Source organism: Microcebus murinus, chromosome 8 (assembly GCF_040939455.1).
Source record: "Microcebus murinus isolate Inina chromosome 8, M.murinus_Inina_mat1.0, whole genome shotgun sequence".
Classification (NCBI taxonomy): Eukaryota; Metazoa; Chordata; class Mammalia; order Primates; family Cheirogaleidae; genus Microcebus; species Microcebus murinus.
In genome coordinates this window covers 102,999,913-103,017,874 of record NC_134111.1, presented here as the reverse complement: position 1 = coordinate 103,017,874, position 17,962 = coordinate 102,999,913, and the positions used below count along the sequence as shown (strand labels likewise).

The window sequence follows — 17,962 nt, the reverse complement described above, 5'->3', positions numbered from 1 at the left end:
GCCGCACTTCATTAGATCTGTTGTCGCCGTTCCTGCTTCCTATTCTAATGATCCCATTTTAATGCACACAGGAACCTCTTCTAATTGATGTCAAGTGAGTGACTTCTACCTTCATCAACAGAGCACATCAAACAAACCTCGGCGCGCGAGCCTGCAGCATCTCGAGGAGGACCGGAGTTGTGTCCCCCGCCACGGGGGTGGGGGCGGGGGGGTGGTGGGGGGCAGCGTACCTGTTTAATTGGGATGGCTCGGCCGCTCCCGATGCTGTCCGCGCGGCTCTCCAGGCCTTTCTTTTCTTTGTCCGGGTCGCTCCCTTTCCGAGACTGCAAAGCAAAAGGAAAGTTGGCATTGGGGCGAGGGCTGCAGTTCACAGACGGGGGCCCTGCCCGTTTGCACAGCGCCTGCCCGGGCATGCTTAGAAACCACGTATGTGTGTATATGCACACACACACACACACACACACACACACACACACACACACACACAGAGAAACCACGTATATGTGTATATGCGCGCACACACACACACAGAGAAACCACATATATGTGTATATGCGCGCACACACACAGAAACCACATATATGTGTATATGCGCGCGCACACACACACACAGAAACCACATATATGTGTATATGCGCGCGCACACACACAGAAACCATGTATGTGTATATGCGCACGGGCACACACACACAGAAACCACGTATGTGTGTATATGCACACACACACACACAGAGAAACCACGTATATGTGTATATGCGCACATACACACACACACAGAGAAACCACGTATGTGTGTATATGCGCACACACACACACACACACACACACACACACGTCCTCCTGCAAGCAGACCACTAAGCAGATCGCCACGGACTCATCACTTAAAAGAAAAATTTTCTAAACTTTCTCCGACTTTTCCACCGCAAAATTATCTTTTTAATTCTTTTTTAAAGGGTTCAAAATTCAATTACTAGAAACCAATGGACCATACAGGACAGTAACGCCCAACAGGAAAACGCCATTCTAGAGCTGCGGTTAATGCAGCCGGGGAAGAAAAGGAATCCTCAGCATTTACTTGGAAACCTACTACATAAATGTATATATTTAATTAATATCTGAATGATTTAAAAAATTCCATTAACTAAGTCAGCTGTGCGATTTCACGGTACACCCCTGATTAGTGTCAAGGTGCAGTTAACAGTTTGCTTTTATTGCACTTCCGGACTGTTAGGAAATAGCAAATTCACAAAATAGTGTTCACTACCACAAAAAAAAAAATAATGAAGGGAGAAACTGAAGACACCCTTCTGACAAAAACGTCAGCATCTGGGAAATAATGGGCAGCTTTCTTTGCCAAGTTCCTCAAACAACGGCAGCCCGGAGCAGAAGCACCTTGGCCTGGGGAAAACGGGAGGCGCTCCCCGTCCAAGTCGCCAGCCCCCGACGGCATGAGAAAGTGTGAGCTCGACGGTTTCCTGACAGATTTATTTTATTATGAGAGAAAGATCTGAGACTCGTCCTCCTTAATAACTGTGCCGACAAGTGACAACTTCACTCCATTACTTTTCAATGGGAACATTACTCACGCAATATTGAAAATGGAGAAACATTTTCATGTGCTTTTCAAATCTGAGATGATATATGAAATGAAAAGGCTCTGTGGTGTCCAGGGCTGCAATGAAAACCTAACGGAATCGGATTCAGAGGGACGCGAGACGCAGCGGCTGACTTTTGTTTCTTAGTTACTAAAAGGGGCGATGTCACGGGACATAATGGAAACAAGGCCTTATGGGGCGGGATTTAGGCTTCCAGAAGAGGTCACCCTCCCAAATTAGGGAGGAGGGCAAGGAGAAAAGTCCCCACGACGTACACTCAGATCTAGTACTTCAAACGGTGTTAATTCTCCCGAACAGGTGCGCTCCCGAGGAAACACGCTTTGCGGACGCTTCCGAGAGCTGGCGCTTACTGAACACCTGCTATGTGCCAGGCACTGTGCACCGAGTTTTCCTTTACGATGGTAGAACGCAGAAATGAGACAACAGGAAATAAAGCAAGCAACAAATAGAAAGTTGTAGAAGAATATAAAACATAAGGCTTATCTCTTTGGGCGAGGAGGGAAATAGAGGTATTTATCAACTCCTTGTCATGAATTTTAGCTAGGGCTTGGGGGCTTACTTTTCCCTTTAATTAATTCTCAAATTAATAATGCATCGTAAGATCCACACAGTAGCCTCAAATCCTCTCTTCCTCACATCTCGATTCACGAGGAAGCTGGCACTCGGAGTTTCTAGTTGTAAAACAAACTTCAAAGCTCACAGCGATAACATCTGAAAATGTTTTTTTTTTTTAATTGACAAAGAATATGAACGGCACTTTGGGAATTTTACGAATGCTAAATCTCTAAATTTGAAGATCCATCTTCATTATTCTCTATTAACCGGAATTAACAAAACAAACATTAAAAAAATTAACATCTTCCTCAAGGCGGCAATCTGTCCCCACAGTCGCCCTGCTCCCCGAGCAGAGGTTCCCACTGCACAGGGGACGGGAAGAAGCGGCCAACTGCGCCGCTGTCAGCACCTCGGAATCAACTACGGAGAAGCGAGCTCGCTATGCGGCCACACACTCCGAGACAAAGGCGGCTGGGAGTCAGGTAAGACTTCACTGCAAAAATAAAACAAACATTTCCTGACAACCCTAACAACTCGGTGGAGAGAGCCACGAGACGGAAGCATCGGGGAAAGAGCAGCCGCGAGCCGTGAGGCGACAGGGTTTTCTGTAGCGGCTCACCCCACGACGACTTGCTCTACAACAGGCTGGACCCATAAAATCGACATCCAACAACTAGACTAAAACAAACAAACACTGGAGGTAAAACACTGCAGCGCATATAAATTCCCAGTGGGGTCTCCTTGTTGTTCTGCCAACTTTGGAGACTTCGTCACTAACGGCGCGTCCTTCCCTGACTGCGGAAACGGCCGTGAAGTCATCAGACACGGAGCAGCCCCGGTACCCACCGAGAATGTGGTACCTGCTCGACAACGTGGTACCCGCCGACAACGTGGTACCCACCTTGGACAACATGGTACCCACTGACAACGTGGTACCCACCGAGGACGTGGTACCCACCGAGGACGTGGTGCCCACCGAGGACGTGGTACCCACTGGCAACATGGTACCCGCCGACAATGTGGTACCCGCCAATAATGTGGTACCCACCAACAACGTCAGGCACGATGTCCGTGGTGCCCGGCCTGCCTCGCACGCTAGACAGGTAGCAAGAGTTGATCACACAACGTCCGTGCACAACACGCCACACGAGTGACTGCTCAGCCTCCACAAACACCGGATACAGAGGAAGGAAAGCTTGAGATGATCGAATTAGCACCTGGTTAACAGAAATGTTTAGCTCCCTGCCACATGTAGACAGAAGCCATAGGGACACCCCCAGCACCCACCCGCTCACGGGGACGGAAGCACCATTCCCGAGAGCCCTCACTGTCAAACAGAAACCTGCTTTTCCCCCTTTAACCAAAGGCTGCTGGAACGCACCACAATAGGCAGTCAGGCACCCTTCCTCTGAAGAAACCCAAAATACCGTCCAACAATTCCATTTATACTGTGATCTTGGCTGCCTTATTTTCACTGCGAGTTTCCGTGAGCTGGGCAAGGTTTATGCACAGTAACACCCAGTATCATTTGGGTGCTGGGTATGTCTGGCTCTATTTAATGGTTATCAGCAATATTCAGTAAGCTTCCCCAAAATATCACGTCAATGATATTAGCTTGAAAATGGGCAGAGCAATGCCATGCACAATTTAAGGACACGCGCTAGAGTTGAGTTTAAAACACGGGGAGGCAGATGCGATGCGTGAAATTCAGGTGAAAGCTGATCGCTGGACACAGGCCGGAGAAGGCACGTGGGAGGCTCATGTGGAGGCTGCAGCTGACGATTCGCTTATTTCTCCAACAAGCAGTCACGGCACTGGCGTGGCAGGAAAAGGCTTGCATGTGGTGCGGTGCACGGTGAGTGTGCATGTTTCTCTCTGTGTGTTCGGAAATATTTTCTAAGGAAACATTGTAACCACATGTCAACTAGGGCTACTAAACCAATAGTTCTAAGAACCCATATTATAAAACCAGAGATTACATGGATATAGTCTTTTAATGTATATTTGCCCAAAACAATGATTTCTCAGATAAAAAAGTGAAATAAGATGTAATTCAGCTTTTGATTAGTTAAGCATAATTCTCGCTGCAAGTATAACAAATAATTTAGACTATGACATAGATTTTGTTTGTAATATTTTGTAAAAAGTACATGTGACTTTTTTTTGTTTACAAATATATATATCTGGAAACAAACATTTGGAGTTAAAAGTGTTAGCCCAGACTGGTATATTACAGGTCTACTTTATAAAATGTATAAGAACGATATTTGAAAAATGACATGTGTACTACTTAATTAACTATGGCCTCTTTATGATGGTTTAACCCTTTGCACTCGGATGTCAAGTGTGGATAATGTCGAGTGGATAACGAGAAAAAAGCAAGCGAGTGCAAAGGGTTAATAAACGTGGTGGACAGTGCCCTATGGTATCTGGGTGTTACAATCCTAGTCTATACGAATTTTTATTCACTAAGATTGTCAGAATATGGTGCATCTGAATCCCTACTGGACACTCCTAAAAAAAAAATACATGTTTTGACAATTTAAGACAATAATCACCAACGGTCACCAGGCACTGAGAGTCTATGAAATTCTACATGTTTAAGAACAGGAGAAAACTGGTAAGGGAAAGAACTTAATTCCTTAATTGCTATGACTTCAAAATTAATTTGCCTTCTTTTCATTCCTTGGATGACACTGACATCTAGTGGAGTTAATGTTTCCAAGCTCTTCAACTTAAAAACACACCTCACGCATCAGCACCGCCGCCGCCATCCACAGCCAGCACGGCTGCCCAGAGCCACCGCCGCCATCATTCTGTGCAATGTCAAGCCAGTGACGGCCACCACGCGGGGCCCCTGCCCGGGACTGTGGCCGTCTTTCCCTCACCCGCCACAGTGCAAATCCATCGTGCCATCAGCTTCTTTCCTGACCCTCATTTCCGCCCCCACTGATGATATCTGAGCAGCTGGCATCCATTTCCGTGATGGTTTACTCTCAGATTGCTCTCCAAGATCAAGGAGAAAGAGAACAAACACCGGTGACACGCTCGCTCACGGGCAGGCCATCATACCACAAGACACGTTAACGACCATGTAATTAATGGTGAATCTGATCACCACGACAGTGAGCTTGTGCTGGCTCTGCACCTGCCCTGCAGGCTTCCCGGCCCTCTCGCTGGGCCACTCCACGAGCACGCACGCGTTCGCGCGTCTGCCGCTGAGTCAGCGAGAAGAGGCCCCCTCATCTCTCAGTCCTCTGCCCCCTCTCAGCAGAGCCCCTCTCCTTTCCCTCTAAACCACTGTCCTTTTTTTTTTTTTTTTTTTTGAGACAGAGTCTCACTCTGTTGCCCAGGCTAGAGTGCTGTGGCGTCAGCCTAGCTCACAACAACCTCAGACTCCTGGGCTCAAGCGATCCTCCTGCCTCAGCCTCCAGAGTAGCTGGGACTATAGGCATGCGCCACCATGCCCGGCTAGTTTTTTTTGTGTGTGTGTGTATATATATAATATGTATATGTATATATTTTTTTTAAGTTGGTCAATTAATTTCTTTCTATTTTTAGTAGAGATGGGGTCTCGCTCAGGCTGGTTTCGAACTCCTGACCTTGAGCAATCCACCTGCCTCGGCCTCCCAGAGTGCTAGGATGACAGGCGTGAGCCACCACGCCGGCCCTAAACCACTGTCCTTGAGTATGGGCTGACTCCGGCAGCTAGTGTCCCTCCTGGGCACGGAGCAAAACCAGGGCTCTGCGGAGAGCGGAGGTTAAGCAAATATTTATTTATTCACCGAGTTGTTATTTTGATTCTCTCTGCCTCAAAGCGTTCTCCTCTGCAAGCCCCCTGGGTTGTCAGCGGCACCTTGGGCAGGGTCCAGGATAGAATCACCTGGCTGGTGGCAACTGCAGAGCTGCCCTTACAAAGGGTAGGACGAGGATGTGCCGTGGCTTCCTTCTAAACGGCCCCACTTTAAAAATACTTCCTGGTTTATTATTTATCGCATTAGAATAGAAACTAAAGCCACTTAAGCAAAGTAAATGTGGCCCTTGAAAGGTGCTGGGACGGGGTGGCAATGACACACACAGAGGACAATCTCGTCACCACGGTAACAAGCAGCAGTCCACCCTCTGCCCCCCCCTCGGCATCTTTGGGAATTGGCTTCTCGAGCCCACTGAGTCATGAGTGAGTGCGCAACCGGTTCTGCAAGCTGGCCCTTCTCACCCGAAAGCCCCCGGCCTGGGTGTACACAGGGGGTTGCAGGTGGGATCGGCAGAGCCGGGGAGTGTAATAGCTACGCGGGTGGCTGCCGTCAGTCTGTGAGTGTCTGAAGAAGTCCCACAAGGAAACATTTTATTCAGGTACAAATTTAAGCGTATCAGACTTTCACCCATATTTTGCAGAAACCTAAATATTGACCTCCCAGTCTTTCGAGTGGTCCTGCAACTACTTTTGCCTAACACTGGCAGAGATCATTGTCATAATGGAAGCACCAAGTCTCTTCTGCCCCTCGCAGCAGTACTATGGTTTCCGGCTCAGAGAGGTTACGTGACTTGCGTAAGGTCAAACAGCAGCTGGCAGTGGTGGGGGTCGGGGTCAGAGCCTGGTGTGTGTGAGTCACGTCCGCTCTGACTCAGCATCTGCGGGGGCTGGCGTGGCGCCGGGCAACCAGCGAAGGGGAGGGTGGGGAGGAGAAAGAGCGTGCTGTTGGCAACAGGCCTCGACGTGATGGCCGCCCCATGGGAGACGCCTGGCGTGGCGGGAAAGGCTCGGGGGAAGGCGGGAGCCACAGCACCAAGAACGCCGTCATCAAATAGGGGCGGCGGATCAGATAAAAGACTCCGGGCCACCCCTTTGGAGTCCTCCTTTAGCTCAAGATAGGAAATATTAGACTTCCTTGTGTCTAAGTCAACAGGGGTCAACCAAATAGGGCACCACTGACATCCGGGGCTGATCTGTGCACTGCAGGATGCTAGCAGCACCCCTGGCTAGACGCCTGCAGTGCCCTTCCCACATACCCCACCACCCAGACAACCCAAAGTTTCTCCAGAAATTGCCAAGCGTCCTTAGGAAGCAAAACCACCCTGGTTGAGCACCACTGTGTAAAAGCACATACTTGCAATCCACAGAGCTGGTCTGGGGGCGTGGGGGAGGGGGGTGGTGGAGCGTTCTTCTCATTAAATGACTTCAGTCTCAGGACAGCAGCGCTGCCTGGAGCTCTGGGCTCAACCTCGAAGACCCCGTGATCGACTGGTAATGCCTGCTGTGCGTAAGGGAAGGGGCAGGGTGGCAGCCTTCCCGCTGTCTCTGCGGGTCAAGGATTCTCTGCATCTCAGTCGCCAGGAAGCTTTAAAAGCCCCACACACCTGGGCTGCAGCCACGGGTCTAGGTTCACCAATCTGAGCCCAGATATCCCATCTCTGGTTTTGAAAAGCTCCACAGGCGGCTCTGGCAAAAACCCAGGAGAAAGCCCCCCTCCCCTCCAACAACGAGCCTCCAGGAGGCCCGAGAGGCTCTCGGTGCTACAAGCCACATTCACCTCCAGCCCCGAAAGCTGAGTCCCCGGGCAGCCCAGCCAGGGAGCAGCAGCGGCCCGTGGGCCGTACCGGCTTGTACGTTTCCCCTGAAGGGTTAGCTACACTAACACGTGGGAATCCTGGCAGAGCCATGTCACCTCTTAGTATCTGAGGCAACACATCTTCAGCGAGAGACCTCAAAAGTCACAGGATTACAAATACCTCTGAACACGCCCCTCCCTCTTCATTTTTGACACGGGTCAGTACTTGCCCACGCTGAGAGATTCCCATTCTACTCGATAGCCAAATCTTTGCTGCTGCTCCCAATTTTCTCAGACTTCCGCAGAAAATAACGCTATTCACGTTCACTTAGTTTGAACTCTGCAAATAGCATCGAACCGTCTGGGCCCGGGGTCCGTACCCACGGCAGCCTCCCCCGCCCCCCGGCATCACGCCCAGATCACCCCGGCCCGGCTGACACTCACGGTGAAGAGGTTGGACCGGCGCTTGGACTGCTTGCGGACGGGCGTGGGCGTGTTGGCAGTGGGAGGGACGTCGATCCGCAGCTCCTTCTGGCTGGTGCTCGGAGTCGACGGCACGGAGGAGGAATAGTCGCTTAGACTCCCACCTCCGTTGCTTGTCTGCAACGATTGAAAAACCAAAGTTTTTAATAACGGCATGCTCCGGGAACCAAAGGCCACCACTTCAGCAGGGTCACAACCGACGAGTTAGCGAGTCACACGGGGGAGATTCATGGGGTTGACAAGCCAGGCAGCTTCTCCAACTCTGCCAGCTGTATTAGCGCCAAGTATTCCATCTCGTTCTAGAACATACCCGCCACCTCCTCCCGCTGTTCTGCCTAAGAAAAGTGGCTTAAGGAAAAGGGGTCTCTACTATTTAACTCAAAAAAAAATCTGTGAGTGTTAACATGTAGTCGTTTTCTATCTCCTCTGAGAAGCAAAGGGGTTGGTTAAACCGGATGGATTCTTTGGCTCCTTCGCTGCCCTAGAGCAGGTGCGCAGAGAGGGCTGCTCGCCCAGCGGAACCACAACTACCATCCTGAAAACCGACACCTTGAAAACGTGAGGGCTTCTGGATACCTCGAAAGTCACAGACAATTAAAGATACCAAGAGTGAAGACATTAACATTCTTGATTGCATAGGCCCTGACAACAAATAAATAAAAACTTAGATTGACTTCCCAATCAAACTGAAAGCGTGACACCAAACCTTTTCACTCTATGCTAAAAAGAAAAAGAAAAGTGCCAACAGACTACTGCCCAAGAAACGTTCATCACAAAGCAAGTATGGGCAAAACAAAGCCAACCATTTCCTTACCGGGCTTTGGGTTGGGTTCTTAAGAGTGACGATTATTTTGTTTCCTTCTGAGTAAATAATTTAGCAAAATGTTGTTATAAAAAGACAACGGTTTCTAGGGGACCTAAGGGAGATGGCAATTATAATTGAGTGCCGCCACGGAATTTAAGCATATAGTGGGATCAGCCATTAAAATTTACTCACAACCGTCCAACCTACGAGCAGACTAGGACGAGGACCAGAGCAGGGGGATCTAAATGGACAGCAGAGCCCGTGGCACACACCCGCCGCGCCACCAGAGCCAGCACGCCCCGCAGCCCAGGCAGCATGAAGACAGAAAACATTAAAGAAGGATTCCCATAAAAACCGCTTGGCCACAGCAGTTTCTGAAGGAAATGCTAAGGCAATTACAACATGCTGTTATTTATTAAGTTGAAAAGAAAAAAAAAAAAATCGACTTAGGCTTTGTCTGTGAACATCACCTACACCTGCTTCTTGGTTCCAGCGTGCCTTTCAGCCCAACTTCTCGCGTCACCCAACGTACCTGGCTTATGTGCACGGCGGACACCTGTGCGGAACAGACAGAGGAATGGCTTGGAGAATTGGGTAACGACTTGCAGGGTCCTATGGACAGCTGCTGCTTCTTCCTTGTGGCAACAATCTTCTGGGCAACTAGTGGGCAGAGAGACAAAAGAAATCAGTGTGAACCGATATCAGACATGAGGAACGCTGCAGAGACCGCTGGTCATTCCTGAAATCCGTTATATTCCCCTTCTTTCACAGTCAAATCGAACTCCTGATTTTTAGCTGGGCACATGACCACCGGAATAAACATGACATTTCCCAGACCCTTGTCCCACCCCCACCCTGCCGTAGCTGACTGTGGACGTGTGGGCAAGCTCCTCTGGCCAGCGGGACGCCAGCAGAAGGACCACGCCGCAGCTTCTCGCACCCTTCCTTGAGAGGCTGCCCTTGGCCCATCTCTTCTGTCATTTTCCTACTTGCTGCCTGAAATGCACTATAGGTCACCTGCAGCCACCTGGGGCCAGGAGGTGACGTTGGGTGTAGGAGCCAGCCCCTGACTACACGGAGGCCTCAGGGGAATGGGAAACCCAAAACACACACCTGTCTCCTTTAAGTTATTCCTATAAAATGACGTTTGTCCCAGTTACCTGGAGCAAAAATAATCCTGAATAAGACAGGGAAATTTAACTAAACCCCTATGAAAGCCAAAAAATCCTTTTTGTTAGCAAAGCCTAAAAAAACTACTCTCCACTCTTACACAAGCTATCGTGTAGAATTATATTCAGGGATGTGTAATTATATCAAAGACCTTTTTTTTTTTTATTTAAATATATTACTACACACATTGGAAGTTTATCTTAATCAATACAAAGCTAAATTCAACCAGCCATAACTTCTCTTGGCAAATAGGCTGGCTGATAAAGCATATTGAATTTAATTGGAAAGGAAGTCAACGATTAGAAAACTCTTCCTACACCAATAGGTGTCACTGCCGCAGAATAACTACAGTTTTTATTTGAATAGATGTGTGTCTTCGGGGACTAGCTGTAATTAAGCGCAGTGATATTCAATCCTTGCCTTGGCCTATATCGTTGCTATTTTCAAAGATGCCCACGAACGGGAACACATCATCTCTCCCCAGCAATAGGTTATAACGTGGAAGGAGCCCACATCGTGTTTGCAGATAATTCCTTTTCCAAATGAACGCAATTTTAATAAGGAACTGGTTTGTCCGCAGCTTACGGTTTTCATGTAAATGAATGACGGTATAAATATGATTAAGTGAAAATGCAATATGTAAAAAATGGCTCACAGAGACGAAGCAGCAGCTTCATTAGTTACACCCCACCTCCAATAGGCTCCTTATCATCCTGAAAGGATGATATCAATTAATTTATCTTCCCGTAGTGTATTGATCATAACCTTCATCAGCTAATCATGTTTAAATTACAGAGGAATATCGCAGCACTCTGTCATTTCAAAACCATTGGCATATTGATCTGGGTCTTTGAAGACGTATATTAGAATATTTTAAAAATCATTATGTGAACTCAAAAATAAAATCTAAGATCAGATTTCAACAGTGTGGCAAAAAGCATCACATAGGTGTACTGAAATTCCAAAGACCAAAGGTAAATTATAACTGAAAATCTTGATTGCTTGGTGATTGCCAATTTCTTTCTTTCTTTTTTTTTTAAATAGCAAAAAGGGATTTTTGATTATCAACTATACTGCATTCTTGTTTGCTTCCAGCCTCAGAGTTCCTGTTCAGCTCGATGGCCACACTGACTTTAACCTTTAAACTCATAAGAAATGCACAAATGTCAGAATTAAACAGGACTAGAACGCATGCTTTGGGAGCTTTGTAGACATTTTCTATAAATGTTTCCCATGCTAAGGGAAGATTTGAGAAACTCCCAAAGACAAGTCAAAGACGTTATTAAAACACTCATCTTATGAAACTTCAAATGCAGGTGAATGTTCTGTCCTTCTTACTTGGAGATCAGGAAGAGCAAATTCATGAGTAAAGTGAATATTTTCACAACAAAGCCTCTCAGTGAACTACAGACAGGATATACAAAGCATGAGCCACCTGTTAATTGCTAAAATTCTCCTGTCCATTCATTTATTGTTCTACCACATTAATTACAAAAAAATGAAGTCACAACATCCAGTGATTGGTAGCATTTTTTTCTACTTTACCATGGGTTTTTTTTTTTTTTTTTCATATTTGTCCTACTTCCCTTCTGCCCATAATTTTTACATCTTTCCTACCCCCTTACACAAATGGAGGAAAGAAAATGATTTATAAATATTTTGTTCAAAAATATATAGACTGCTTTAAACCATAGGATACTCCATAAGAATAAGGGAAAACTTATTTAACGAAAAACAAAAAGTAGTTGACTTAAAGAGGAAGAGTAGGAGGAAGAGGAAAGGGGGTGAGGGACTGTTTTGGAAGTCTTCTCCATCTCTCCCCCCCCATGAGTCAAAGGCTCACTAACAGCCACAGATTTGCTAACTGCTGCTGTTACTTATGTCCCAGGGAGGGGGTTGTACCTCTGGATACCTCACTTAAGACATCCCTAAATGAACGGTTTGGGTGGGAAAAAAACTAGAGTGACAACCGCCATCTAAGAAAGTATGGTGGCCCACGCCTCACACCACCATGCAAACGTCTGGGTGAATTCAGAATTCCTGGGAAGGTCTGTGTGGGTAGATGAAACGCCCTCACAACCCCTCCCCCCCCCCAAAAAAAAAAACACTCAAAGGAAATGGAATGCTGAGGAGGGAGCTATTCTTCTGTAACTATAATCGTTAATTACTCATGATATTTAGAACATTTAAATGTCAATGGGTTTAAAACATGAATATCACCCCATACTATGCTGGCTGGGCAATTTTTACGACCCTTCGGGTTTTATCTTTATTTGATCAAATACGAATTTGCTATATCTATTTCACATAAATACATATGGAAACGCACATATGTTTAATGTAAACATGTATATCAGAAACACAATCACCTGAACTCACTCAGAAAAATCTGGGATCTTTCATTACTGAGATTTGGTATATTCTCCAATTTGGGGGCACGCTTTACTATGAATCTGCCATAGGGGCTCCTCCTAAATCCACAATGGTGTCACCAGTAGGCGCTGAAATGTTTGCTCTCTTGCCGGTGACGGTTCCGATTTAATTGCCCTCCTGGTACTTCCATGGTAATGCTCAGTGTTGTTTTAAAAGTCACTTTCTCTACTATTTAAAAATAGTTATTTGGATAACATAAAAGGCATCTTTTCATTAGCCCCTTTAATCGAGAGAGAGAGAGAATATATGTACAATTATGCTGCATAAAGTTCAAAAACAAGCCCAGTTGCTGAGGTCAGAGGGCAAAGGGCACCCATCTTCGGGGAGGGCACAAGGGTCTTCCGGGGGCAGGAAACAGCCTCTTCTTGGCATGGGGATGATTTTGTGATACTTTTTAAAGCCCAACTATGCTTTCAATGTATGAGCTTCCATTCTTCCATCAAAAAGAAGTTTAAGAACTTATACAACTAAAAAAGTGCATTATACATTTATTTTCTCCACGAATTTTAGATTTTCTGTTGGACAGAAGATACATGGCACCTCTAATTAGCGGACAAGACTCTCAGCTCAATCCCGACCGAATGCCCAGTTCCTACCTTCGCCCTGTCTCTAAACCGCTCTCACTGAGTGAGGAGGAGGAGGACGGCCGTGGGTCACGCCAGGAGGGCCCAGCCCAGCGGCTACGGCAAGCTTCTCCCCGCCCGCCACTGTCCCAGTGGCCACCTCGACGCCCGGGGCTCCCAGCATTGCCCCGAACAGCCCTGGCGTGTATTCCTCCTGCGCCCTGGAGCCGCATGTCCCGTGGCCGCTCTGGCACCTCCCCGCGGACACACAGGGCGAGGCATGGCACGGCCGCGCCGGCTGGCCTGGGCCTCCTCTCCCTTCTCAGTGGACACTGCAACCCGCCCCTAAGCTACGGGCAGGGAAGACGTGACAGATCGTTGATCCCACCACCAGGATTTCTCTTGCATTCTTCTTCCCTGCCACTGCCTCGACCCAGGAACAGGAACTTCTCCTTCCGTGGCTGGTGACCAAAGCAGCTTCCAGAGAAGTCCCCCCGATGGCAGCCTAAACACCCGGACGCACAGCAGGGCGCCCTTGGCAAAGGCAAGGCGTATCGCGGCGCCCCGCTCACAGTCCTGCCGTCTGAACCTGAAACCCGAAATTCCCCAGCAGCACGGGGCTCGCTCACGTTTGTTAGGATGGTTTCCGCACTCCGGGGGTCACCCCGCGTCAGCACCACCATGTAGGCGCCGCGGACCCGGCTAGGTAAGCAGAGATCGCAGGTGCGTCCCACGTCCGAGCTGTGTTGGGGACCAGAGGCCGCGGGGGGCAGAGTGGGGGGCAGGGAGCTGAGGACGGCAATGCGGAAAGGGCACTGGTCTGAGTGACCGTGAAGAGCCACAATTAGATGCCAACTGGTGACTTAGTGTAAACCAAGCCAAGGTTGAGGCAGAGAATTCTGCTACGGGGGAAGCCGGAGCACTGCGGCCAGCAGCCCGGGAGGAGGGGCGGCCCTGGGTGGCAGCGTTGGGGGGACCGAGCGCGCGATGGGCAGCTCTGCAACAGCACTCAAAATGTCCATGACGGACACACTTACGAAAACACGAGTCTGCTCAAAAACACTTTAAAAGCACGATGTATGAAGGTGAGGGTCATTACACATTTTGTCTCCATCTCTGGCCTGACGTGACCACCCAGAGGTGACGTTCCCTGCACCTTTCGCAGAAAGGCTCCCCCGTGAGAAGCGCGGGCCCTACCTGCAGAACTCCCATAAATAACGGAAACCGCGACAGACGTAAATCTTCCAGCAACAAATAAAAGATCCCCTAATGTCTCGACTCAGTTTTAAATTACAGTACAGTGATCATTAAACTATCTTATTAATTAAGAAGAAATTAATTACTAAATTATCCACATAGTTCAGACTGTGTGTGACTTCGGAATGAAAAGAACTCTGAAGTGGAAATTTTCCTCATCACGAAAAATCCCAAAGTTAATGAATGTTAAAAGGAAGTGTAGGCTGTATTGTTAGTTAATCCAAACTCACCCTCCTAGATGTGTCTGCATATTGTCTATATTTTGAGTGTCAAGGAAACTGAACCAGAAAAACTAAATAAAATCACACACAGAGAGAGAGAGAGAGAGAGAGAGACAGACAGACAGACAGACAGACAGACAGACAGACAGACAGACACAGACAGACTGTGGGGAGGCACACACATTCTCGGAGGTCTCTTGGGCTGTTTGGCTACAACATGTTGCTGAATGACCATCTGTGAACCATGGGACCCACAGCACCGCCCAGCACCGAAACACCCAGGGACATCCTGCCAAATCGTGCTGTCCACTGGAAAATACAGTCAGCGCATGTTCTACGACAACCGGGCAATTCCATGGAGCTGGGAACTATTCCGGAAATGCCAGAGGCCACGCCGTTTACCTTCCTGGGGCCTTCGACAAGCTCACACCAACTGGGCCGGTGAGTGACCGGATGAATCACCCGTGGGGACCAGGCATGGCTGTGACAAGGCCCGGGAGGAGCAGCTGAAAAGGGCAACTGGAAACACATCTCTAAGGACTTGGGACACAGAGAGGGACATCCTTAAGGCAATAGGGGGCCATCAAAATTGTTCAAGTGACAAGATCTGGGCCTTGGAAAATTACCTGCTGCGGTTTGCAAGACGCAGGTCACATCTCCCTGGACAGCTGAGAACCGGCGTGTGGGGCGGGGGTGGGGGGAGGCTGAGACAGAGTTGCAGGGTGTAGACGCAGGAGCCCGACTCCCATGGCGCCCGGGTATTTTATTTTGGGATTCCCGTATCTAAGACTGCTGTTGCCACACCCTTACGCTTGTTAATATTTTGGGGGGGGGGTTATAGAATTCTAGGCTGATTACACATCATTTGATCGTTCAAAGCTACCAAAAAGAGTTCTTATAAGGTGATACAAGCTCCATGACGTAGTTTTAGCTAAACCCCAACAGTTTCTTTAACATATGTTTGATCTTCCCCTGGGCACAGTGACCCCACAAGGAGAAATTCATTATCTTTGTTCTGGAATACGCTTTCATCCTTTTTTTTTTTTTTTTTGTGGCCACTATCTTAAAATCAGCACTTAGTTATTCGCCCTGAATCTAGTCTCGTCCCATTCCAAACCATCCTTTGCAGAGACACCATGTTTATCATTCTAAAATCAGGTCTGGCCCAGTCACTTCCACATTTCAACAGAACAAACTATAAACCATCAGAATAATTTTCCAATTAGAACAAATACTAATAAGGAAGGTAAGACATCCTGCAACGGAACAGGCCATAAATTTAATTTAGGGGTGTGCAAATAGGAAATGCTCTTGTGTGCATTTGCTTTTTGGTTCCTTGTCAGTGAAAACTTAATGAGAGGCCTTGGCTAAGAATCAACTGCCCAAGCACGTCATTAGGACTCGCCGTGCCCCAAGCAAGTCATTAGAGAAAGGTTTTGGTGGGTGGCAGTTCTTCGATGACTTACCTTATGTGTATCTTAGCATAAAATATAACAATATTCCTATCAAATATACACACACACACACACACACACACATATATATATATTTTAAAGCAACCCCCTAAATCTGAGACAGGCCAGGGTTAAAAAGCCAAACTTGCTTTATTTAATTCCTTCTAGGGAGGCTTTCAAGTTTTCCCCTGAAGTAATGAAGTCTGAATTCTTAATCTGAGATTCAGTTCCTGTCTGTATTCTTTTTATCTCATTGTATTAAAACAAATTTATCTTCATTTATGTCGCAATTACCTATTAGGGTTGTTAATTTGCTGGAAATGAAGCTATTGTTTAATTGCTCCTATTAATCGGGGGATTTAAATGCCGACTGTAATAAACAGTTACCTTCAGGATGGAGCAAAGTCAAGGCTGGGACATTAATTTCAGAATTTTAGAATGAGGGGAAATTTCTACCGTGTCCAAGGCAGCTGGATCTCCCTTTTCCTTCCAAAGAAAAAGGGAAAGAACATAAAATGTTTAAAAAAAAAAAAAAAAAAGCGCTAAAGCAAATATCATCTAGTCGACATTTTTTATACGTGTATCCAATTCTGATATAAAGTTATTATTCGTGGCAAGGGGGAGATTAAATCATGCTGCGGGAAATGGGCATCCCTCTCGCTTTTATGCATTTCTTCACAGCAAAATAGTTCCTTAAAATTGAATCCCAAAGTTGGGCTGCCAGAAATCAGGAATGTTTGATTCCCGCAGTCACCCGGGATGCAGGATCCCACTGTCCAGACCTACCAAACTGCAACATTCACCTCTCTGAAAAACGAGCTTCACAATGCCCGCACTTGGCATTGCCCTTCAGGGGTCTGTCTGACTCCGGTCTGAACGTGGCCTTCCCTGGGCTCCACTCTGCTGCCGTCAGCAACTCTCCCACTTGGGGGGTGGGGAGGAAAGAGGGCATTCCAATCGATATTGGCTCAAGTCCCCTCCAGGGTCTCTGGGCCACCCCACACGCTAAAAAGGATGCCCTAGATGTCAGTCCCCAATCAACTCTTCTCCCCTCCCCTCCCCTTCCCCGCCGTCAGCATCACTCACGTTCATGCCGTCTCCAGTTTTCCAACCCAACCATACCTGGCTGGTTTTCCTCTCTGCATACTTCCCCAGCTGAAAATCTAAAATCTGCTGGGCGTGGTGATGTGCAAGTGTAGTCCCAGCTACTCAGGAGGCTGAGGCAGGAGGATCGCTAGAGCCCAGAAGTTCAAGGTCACCCTGGGCAACATAGCAAGACCCCGTCTCTAAGATAATAATAATCTTCAAATCTTCCAGGTCTTCTACTATCCGTAAGGATAATAAGTTTGTTCATATAAGTGGAACTGCAGCCTGCAGGACTTTCCTCTGTGTCTGAAAACCTGTGTCTCTGGCTTGCTGTCCAGGAAGGTTCCCAGCGTGGTGCTCCATTTACTGTGTATGATCGTGTCCTTTCTAAACTTCTTGTTCTACTAGAATGAGAAGGATGAGGTTAGGTGCCCTAACCTACACCTCAGGTGCAGGTTAGGTCAGGATGATGTCTACAAGGCATGCACGACCCAGAGGGTACAGCACTGATGCCAATGACTCAGGAAGGTCCCAAAATGCTCTTGGTCCCAGAATGCTCTTGGCCATCCTCCTGGTTCCAAATGTTCTTGGTCATGCTCCTGGTCCCACAATGCTCTTGGTCATGGTCTTGATCCCAGAATGCTCTTGGTAATGTCCTAGATCCCACAATGCTCTTGGTCAAGTTCTTGGTCCCAGAATGCTCTTGGTCATGTTCCTGCTTCAAGAATGCTCTTGGTCATGCTCCTGGTCCCAGAATGTTCTTGGTAATG

General features: G+C 47.6%; 1 protein-coding gene across 7 annotated transcripts in view; it reads right to left on the bottom strand.

The window, feature by feature from the left end:
- The window catches only part of AGAP1 (ArfGAP with GTPase domain, ankyrin repeat and PH domain 1), a 535,764-nt gene that overhangs the window by 265,901 nt on the left and 251,901 nt on the right, over positions 1 to 17,962 (bottom strand). For all 7 annotated transcript variants that reach the window (XM_020288104.2, XM_020288106.2, XM_020288109.2 and 4 more), the window contains 3 exons: positions 9,541 to 9,668; positions 8,165 to 8,320; positions 231 to 323 (listed from right to left, as the gene is read on the bottom strand). In XM_020288104.2, the coding sequence (XP_020143693.1) occupies positions 231 to 323; positions 8,165 to 8,320; positions 9,541 to 9,668 (377 nt within the window). The remainder of the gene's footprint in view (positions 1 to 230; positions 324 to 8,164; positions 8,321 to 9,540; positions 9,669 to 17,962) is intronic.